The 8,743-nt window shown below is 44.7% G+C and overlaps 1 protein-coding gene across 1 annotated transcript in view; it reads right to left on the minus strand.

The window, feature by feature from the left end:
* LOC109485145 overlaps nucleotides 1-8,743 on the minus strand; it is a 33,989-nt gene that overhangs the window by 10,293 nt on the left and 14,953 nt on the right. The window contains exon 2 of the mRNA XM_019788577.1: nucleotides 282-381. Within this exon, the coding sequence (XP_019644136.1) occupies nucleotides 282-381 (100 nt within the window). The remainder of the gene's footprint in view (nucleotides 1-281; nucleotides 382-8,743) is intronic.

Here is an 8,743-nt window from a genome sequence, read left to right on the forward strand (position 1 = left end):
AGTGACGTAAATTTGGTGCCTCTAGCAGCTTGCGTTGGAACTGCAAGGGCGTTTTTTTGCGCAAATTGTGCACCGGCAAAAAACGCCCCTGCAGTTCCAACGCAAGCTGCTAGAGACACCAAATTTGCAGTACCAAAAGGCGCCAAAAGTCAAATCAAGTGGCCCGCGTACGTTTTCAAAAGAGTAATGTCTCATGAATATTTGTACCAAGTTTGGTGCTTGTATCACAATTTGAAAGATTATTTCAGTTATCTGCCCCACTTTTAAAGAAAAAACCCTACCTTGACCAGTCACGCAGGTGGCCATAACCCCGAGGACGAGTAGTCCCATGGGTACCGACACACGCGGGTCCATCCTGTCTCCAGATGTCCGGTAGGTCACCTGGAATAAAAGAACTGAAAATGAAACATTGGTCTGTTTTACCTGGATCCTACCAGTTTACCCACGAGCATGTTGCAGGGTTAGCAACAGACGATGATGTCCATGCATGCGCGCGTATGTCCATGTGTGTGTGCGCGTGCGTGTGCGTACGGGCATGTGTGTGTGCGCGCGCGTGTGTGTGTGTATGTGCTGGCATGTGTGTGTGTGTGCGTACGCGCGCGCGCGCGCGCGTGTGTGTGTGTGTGTGTGTGAGCATGCGTGCGTTTGTGTATGTGTGCATGTGCATGTGTGCGCGTTTGTGTATGTGCGCGTGTGTGTGTGCATGTGCGTGCGTGCGTGTCTATGTATGCGTGTGTTTGTTTGCATGCATGTGTTTGCTTGATCGCATATTCGTTTGTGTGTGTCTTTGCGTGATTGTGTGTGTATTTGTGTGTGTGTATTTGTGTGTGTGTGTTTGTGTGTGTGTGTGTGTGTGTGTGTGTGTGTGTGTGTGTGTGTGTGTGTGTGTGTGTGTGTGGTAGTTCCCGTAAATGCCGCCAGGGGCGCTCTGGTCTTATTTATGAACATAAAAAATTGACGCGACCTCACCGGCCGAAGGGGACAGCCTACCAATTCCAAGCCCCATTAGGCATAAACATACCAGAAATAAGCCGCCAAAAACTACCTACCTGAGTATTCAACTATGGAAAAGTCACATTGACAGGGTAGTCCAACATCCAAATTGTCCATTTAGTCAAAAAATTTCACTTTCTGACGAGCGATACATAGTACGAAAAATCAAAACAATGACAGAATGACCTCTGACCCCTATGGAGAGCACTAAAACACAAGATGGGATTTGTTTTAGAGCTCTAACTAGCAACCAAAACAAGACTAGAAGCCAGTTTTTGTCAACAAAACAAAAAGAGAAATTACCCTCCAGCTGGAAAATACCAGCATTTATTAACACATACAAAAAAAAGGATGTTTTCAGTGGGTTTGGATGCGATTATGAAATAGACTTGCATTGTAAACACACCAGAAATAAGCTGTCAAAAACTACCTACCTGAGTATTCAACTATATATGGAAATGTCACATTGACAGGGTAGTCCAACGTCCAAATTGTCCATTTAGTCCAAACATTTCACTTTCTGACCAGCGATACTAGTACGAAAAATCAAAACAATGAGAGAATGACCTCTGACCCTTATGGAGAGCACCAAAACACAACAAGAAGGGATTTGTTTTAGAGCTCTAACAAGCAACCAAAACAAGACTAAAAGCCAGTTTTTGTCAACAAAACAAAAAGAGAAATTACCCTCCAGCTGGAAAATACCAGCATTTATCAGCACATACAAAAAAGGATGTTTTCAGTGGATTTGGATGCGATTATGAAATAGACTTGGAGAAACAAACTGGGCCTTCTGGGCAGGCGCAATTCGGTGACCTTTGCCCTATCATGGTCACGAACTTGACTTTTGAATGATGACATCATCATGAAAAAACTGGAGCCGAGGAACTGGCCTGTATTGGCCCTGGAGCCATAATTGCATCCAAACCCACTGAAAACATCCTTTTGGGGGCATTTTGGAAAGGTATGTTTACAATGTCTGTCAGCACAAGTATGGCACTGATAGACACAGAAATGGCTTAAGCCTCGGTCACAACCCGCCGTGCGTGCTTTTTCTCCGTTTTTTGGGAGGCTACGTCTGCTACGTTTTTTCTGAAAACGTGGGAAAGGAGTGGCGTCTACGCACGTCACTCGCACGGTTTCGCAAGGTGTAAGAGTGTGGTCTGCACGCCAAGTCTGGCCGTGAGCGGTTGCGTGCATCGTACGTTGCGCAAGTGGTAAGTGAGTTGTACGTGCTTACAACGTACGATCTCTGTGCGATTGTAACTTTACCGTAAGGAGGCCGTACTCACACGTGCTTCTTCCGCACGGCACGTACGGGGCACGTACGTCGCTCGTACTAACACGCACGGGTGGTGAATCCGCAGATCGCACGTAGAAGAAGTTTTACATGCACTTTAAGTTCTACGGCGTGTCTGCGTGCTCCCAAATCCGTAGGATTCCGTACGGAGGTGGTACTCACCACGCACGGATGCCCTACGTTTGCCCACGTTTTTGCACGTAGACAGCACGCAGAAGCACGTACGGCGGGTTGTGACCGTAGCTTTAACAGTAGCAATATGTCTGAAGACAAAACATGGTGAAAACAGACAAAAACAATGCCAAACACTGATCAGTCGGTAGAGAAACTTGCTTTGTCCTGTCTGGCACACAAATTTCCTTATTAAAAGTTGAAAATTAACTTTTTGGGGCATTTTGGAAAGGTGTATTATACCCAAAATGGCTGCAATATGAACTTGGCAATGTGTTCTGAAAAATTACTGCCCATATTACATTCCTACATGTAACTGGGTCTCAAATCGTAAAGCGATTTAATCAGGCGAAGTAACTCCATGTCTGCTAAGGCGAATAATCTACAATCAATACACAAGCTACAGGGGGCGTCGGTTTTACACGCAAGACCTCCCGCTGGTCGGTCGTACCAATATCTTGGAGGTGGCAAAATGACTGTTGCAAAATGACTGGGGTCGGTAAAACCCTTATTAGCCGGCCTGTGGATCGGAGAATGGTAACCAGGCTAGTAACCTGGGACCGGTTAAACGTCTATAAGCCGGAATGTGGAGAATGGTAGCCAGGCTAGTAAACTGGGACCGGTTAAACGTCTCTAAGCCGGAATGTGGAGAATGGTAACCAGGCTAGTAAACTGGGACCGGTTAAACGTCTCTAAGCCGGAATGTGGAGAATGGTAACCAGGCTAGTAAACTGGGACCGGTTAAACGTCTCTAAGCCGGAATGTGAGATGGTAACCTGGCTGTAAACTGGACCGGTTAAAGTCCCTAAGCCGGAATGTGGAGAATGGTAACCAGGCTAGTAAACTGGGACCGGTTAAACGTCTCTAAGCCGGAATGTGGAGAATGGTAACCTGGCTAGTAACCTGGGACAGGTTAAATGTCTCTAAGCCGGAATGTGGAGAATGGTAACCAGGCTAGTAAACTGGGACCAGTTAAACGCCCTAAGCCGGAATGTGGAGAATGGTAACCAGGCTAGTAAACTGGGACCGGTTAAACGTCTCTAAGCCGGAATGTGGAGAATGGTAACCTGGATAGTAAACTGGGACCGGTTAAACGTCTCTANTCTAAACATGCTACAGTCATGATTTTTTATGTGGTAGAAAAGCTGTTAAAGTAAGAAAGAAGTGACGTAAAATTTTGGTGTCTCTAGCAGCTTGCGTTGGAACTGCAGGGGCGTTTTTTTGCGCAAATTGTGCACCGGCAAAAAACGCCCCTGCAGTTCCAACGCAAGCTGCTAGAGACACCAAATTTGCAGTACCAAAAGGCGCCAAAAAGTCAAATCAAGTGGCCCGCGTACGTTTTCAAAAGAGTAATGTCTCATGAATATTTGTACCAAGTTTGGTGCTTGTATCACAATTTGAAAGATTATTTCAGTTATCTGCCCCACTTTTAAAGAAAAAACCCTACCTTGACCAGTCACGCAGGTGGCCATAACCCCGAGGACGAGCAGTCCCACGGGTAGCGACACACGCGGGTCCATCCTGTCTCCAGATGTCCGGTAGGTCACCTGGAATAAAAGAACTGAAAATGAAACATTGGTCTGTTTTACCTAGATCCTACCAGTTTACCCACGAGCATGTGTGTGTGTGTGTGTGTGTGTGTGTGTGTGTGTGTGTGTGTGCGTGTGTCGTGTGTGTACGGGCATGTGTGTGTGTGCACGCGTGTGTGTGTGTGTGCTGGCATGTGTGTGTGTGCGTACGTGTGTGTGTGTGTGTGTGTGTGTGAGCATGTGTGCGTTTGTGTATGTGTGCGCGATTGTGTATGTGCGCATGTGCATGTGTGCGCGTGTGTATGTGCGCGTGTGTGTGCATGTGCGTGCGTGCGTGTCTATGTGTACATGTGTTTGCATGCATGTGTTTGCTTGAGCGCATCTTCGTTTGTGTGTGTCTTTGTGTGATTGTGTGTGTATTTGTGTGTGTGTGTGTGTGTGTGTGTGTGTGTGTGTGTGTGTGTGTGTGTGTGTGTGTGTGTGTGTGTGTGTGTGTGTGTGTGTGTGTGTGGTAGTTCCCGTAAATGCCACCAGGGGCGCTCTGGTCTTATCTACGAACATAAAAAATTGACGCGACCTCACCCGTCGAAGGGGACAGCCTACCAATTCCAAGCCCCATTAGGCATAGACTTGCATTGTAAACATACCAGAAATAAGCCGTCAAAAACTACCTGAGTATTCAACTATGAAAAGTCACATTGACAGGGTAGTCCAACATCCAATTTGCCCATTTAGTCCAGCGATACATAGTACGAAAAATCAAAACAATGAGAGAATGACCTCTGACCCCTATGGAGAGCACCAAAACACAACAATATGGGATTTGCTTTAGAGCTCTAACAAGCAGCCAAAACAAGACTCAAAGCCAGTTTTTTCAACAAAACAAAAGGAGAAATTACTCTCCAGCTGGAAAATACCATTTATCAACACATACCAAAAAAAGGATGTTTTCAGTGAATTTGGATGCGATTATGAAATAGACTCAACATACCAGAAATAAGCTGTCAAAAACTACCTACCTGAGTATTCAACTATGGAAAAGTCACATTGACAGGGTGGTCCAACATCCAAATTGTCCATTTAGTCAAAAAATTTCACGTTCTGACCAGCGATACATAGTACGAAAGATCAAAACAATGAGAGAATGACCTCTGACCCCTATGGAGAGCACCAAAACACAACAATATGGGATTTGCTTTAGAGCTCTAACAAGCAGCCAAAACAAGACTCAAAGCCAGTTTTTTCAACAAAACAAAAGGAGAAATTACTCTCCAGCTGGAAAATACCAGCATGTATCAACACATACCAGAAAGATGTTTTCAGTGAATTTGGATGCGATTATGAAATAGACTTGCATTGTAAACATACCAGAAATAAGCTGTCAAAAACTACCTACCTGAGTGTTCAACTATGGAAAAGTCACATTGACAGGGTAGTCCAACATCCAAATTGTCCATTTAGTCAAAAAATTTCACTTTCTAAAAAATTTCACTTTCTGACCAGCGTACGAAAAATCAAAACAGTGAGAGAATGACCTCTGACCCCTATGGAGAGCACTAAAACACAACAAGAGGGGGTTTGTTTTTAGGTCTCGGACCGGAGTTTCCCTCCGTATTTCGAGCAATTTGACACCCTCAGCCCGACGGGCTGTCATTTCTGTACTAAACGCGGGTCGGAATTTTTCACTCTTTTGGTGGAAAGGGGTGCCGTGCCGCTTATCAATACACTTCATTGATATTTTCTGCGCCCAATTTATTTAGGGGTAAATAAGGCACATCAAAGTACATTTTTAAATAAGGGGTCATTTTTTTTTAACCATGGCTGCATGGAAAAACGAATTTTCCCAGGGTAACGGCTTAGTACTCGAAGAAGCTCAGAACCTAGTGTTTCCAAAATTTGAATTTAATCAAAATCGATGCGATAAGTTTATCGCTATCTTCGATGGCCCGAACACACCCACAACGCATATAGAACGTACCATCCCGGCGGTCAGGCGAAAACGCCACATAATCATCCGCGCGGACTAATACCAGGAAGTTTTCGCTGGACCACCAACATTACGCCACCTATAAAGGCTACAACTAACAGGCTTTTCAGGAAATACAAATATATGTACACAGATATTACGATTCCAGGGATATCGCGGCCAAAACATACCATTCAAAGTCACGTTTCCGGCGATTTACTGCGCACTTACATAGACTCTGGTCAGAATTAAACTCCGATCCGGAACCTTAAGAGCTCTATATATATAAACAAGCAGCCAAAACAAGATCTTAGACTAAAAGCCAGTTTTTTTCAACAAAACAAAAAGATAAATTACTCTCCAGCTGGAAAATACCAGGCTGAGCATTTATCAACACATACCAAAAAAAGGATGTTTTCAGTGGATTTGGATGCGATTATGAAATAGACTTGCAGAAACAAACTGGGCCTTCTGGGCAGGCGCAATTCGGTGACCTTTGCCCTGTCATGGTCCCGAACTTGACGTTTGAATGATGACATCATCAAGAAAAAATTGGAGCCGAGGAACTGGCCTGTATTGGCCCTGGAGCCATAATTGCATCCAAACCCACTGAAAACATCCTTTTGGGGGCATTTTGGAAAGATATGTTTACAATGTCTGTCAGCACAAGTATGGCACTGATAGACACAGAAATGGCTTAACAGTAGCAATATGTCTGAAGACAAAAAATGGTGAAAACAGTGCCAAACACTGGTCAGTCGATAGAGAAACTTGCTTTGTCCTGTCTGGCACACAAATTTCCTAATTAAAAGTTGAAAATTAACTTTTGGGGGCATTTTGGAAAGGTGTATTATACCCAAAATGGCTGCAATATGAACTTGGCAGTGTGTTCTGAGACATTCCTGCCCATATTACATTCCCAACTGGGTCTCAAATCGTAAAGCGATTTAATCAGGCGAAGTAACTCCATGTCTGCTAAGGCGAATAATCTACAATCATTTCACAAGCTACAGGGGGCGTCCTTATTAGCCGGCCTGTGGATCGGAGAATGGTAACCAGGCTAGTAAACTGGGACAGGTTAAACGTCCCTAAGCCGGAATGTGGAGAATAGTAACCTGGCCATGGCTAGTAAACTGGGACCGGTTAAACGTCCCTAAGCCGGAATGTGGAGAATGGTAACCTGGCCATGGCTAGTAAACTGGGACAGGTTAAACGTCCCTAAGCCGGAATGTGGAGAATAGTAACCTGGCTAGTAACCTGGGACAGGTTAAACGTCTCTAAGCCGGAATGTGGAGAATAGTAACCTGGCTAGTAACCTGGGACAGGTTAAACGTCCCTAAGCCGGAATGTGGAGAATGGTGACCAGCCTAGTAAACTGGGACAGGTTAAATGTCTCTAAGCCGGAATGTGGAGAATGGTAACCTGGCTAGTAACCTGGGACCGGTTAAACGTTTCTAAGCCGGAATGTGGAGAATGGTAACCTGGCTAGCATGACAACGGCGGCCGTTCTGGCGGTAAAAAAAAGATACATTTCAAGAGAGTCGAAAACTTGCTGATACTTTATTCAACTAAAGATGTGTAATTATTCACATTTGGAATTGAAGTTTTAGAACTGCCTCAGATGCACAATCGCTGCTTCTCTCATTATTTAGATTCGGCTCGCAAAGATGTTCATTTCTCTGCTGTCGTGGGGAGTTGAGCAGGACGTTTATATTGACATGTGTCAACAATGTATTGTCACAAGAGGATCTGGATTACACGCAGTTAGCGCAACAAAGTTTGCGGTTCAAAAGGTTAATGCTATGCTTTTAAGGCTGTATTTCAAGGCAACAGCCCTAAGCGGCGCCCGGGAACGAAAATAGATGCACGCGGAAAAGTCGTAACCGTCTACAAATCTAGCCTTCAGCCGACATGACATATCCATGGGGAAAACTAAGCTAACAATTATAAAACGGAACTTGCTCACGATTATAAGACAGTGGCAAAATAATCCTAAACACGCCCACTTTTAACCCCGAGCATTAAAGGTCACTAAGATAACCCCCTGACAATGTTGTTAAAGGGCCTTCCATGTATGGCATAATTTGCAACACGCGTACGTTTTTTTTTTGCAACACGTAGGTTTCCTACTTGTTGCGTAAGATACATTCTTCAATGGGTTCAGGCATTGTCAGAAGCACACCATGGAAATCCATCTATATTTGTGGTGTATGTGTGTGTGTGTACATGTGTGTTTGTGTGTGTGTACTTGTGTGTGTGTGAGTGTGTTTGTGTGTGTGTTTGTGTGTGTGTGATGTGTGTGTGTGTGTGTGTGTGTATGTGTACATGTGTGTGTGTGAGTGTGTTTGTGTGTGTGTGTGCATGTGTGTCTGTGTGTGTGTGTGCATGTGTGTGTGTGTGTGTGTGTGTGTGTGTGTGTGTGTGTGTGTGTGTGTGTGTGTGTGTGTGTGTGTGTGTGTGTGTGTGTGTGTGTGTGTGTGTGTGTGTGTGTGTGTGTGTGTGTGTGTGTGTGTGTGTGTGTGTGTGTGTGTGTGTGTGTGTGTGTGTGTACATGTGTGTGTGTGTGTGTGTGTGTGTGTGTGTGTGTGTGTGTGTGTGAGTGTACATGTGTGTGTGTGTAAGTGTGTTTGTGTGTGTGTGCATGTGTGTATGTGTGTCTGTGTGTGTGTGTGTGTGTGTGCATGTGTGTGTGTGTGTGTGTGAGTGAGTGAGTGTGTTTGTTTGTGTGTGTGTGTGTGTGAGTGAGTGAGTTTGTTTGTGTGTGTATGTGTGTGTGTGTGTGTG

This window comes from Branchiostoma belcheri, unplaced genomic scaffold (assembly GCF_001625305.1).
Source record: "Branchiostoma belcheri isolate BF01 breed outbred unplaced genomic scaffold, Haploidv18h27 scaffold73, whole genome shotgun sequence".
In the NCBI taxonomy this organism is placed as follows: domain Eukaryota; kingdom Metazoa; phylum Chordata; class Leptocardii; order Amphioxiformes; family Branchiostomatidae; genus Branchiostoma; species Branchiostoma belcheri.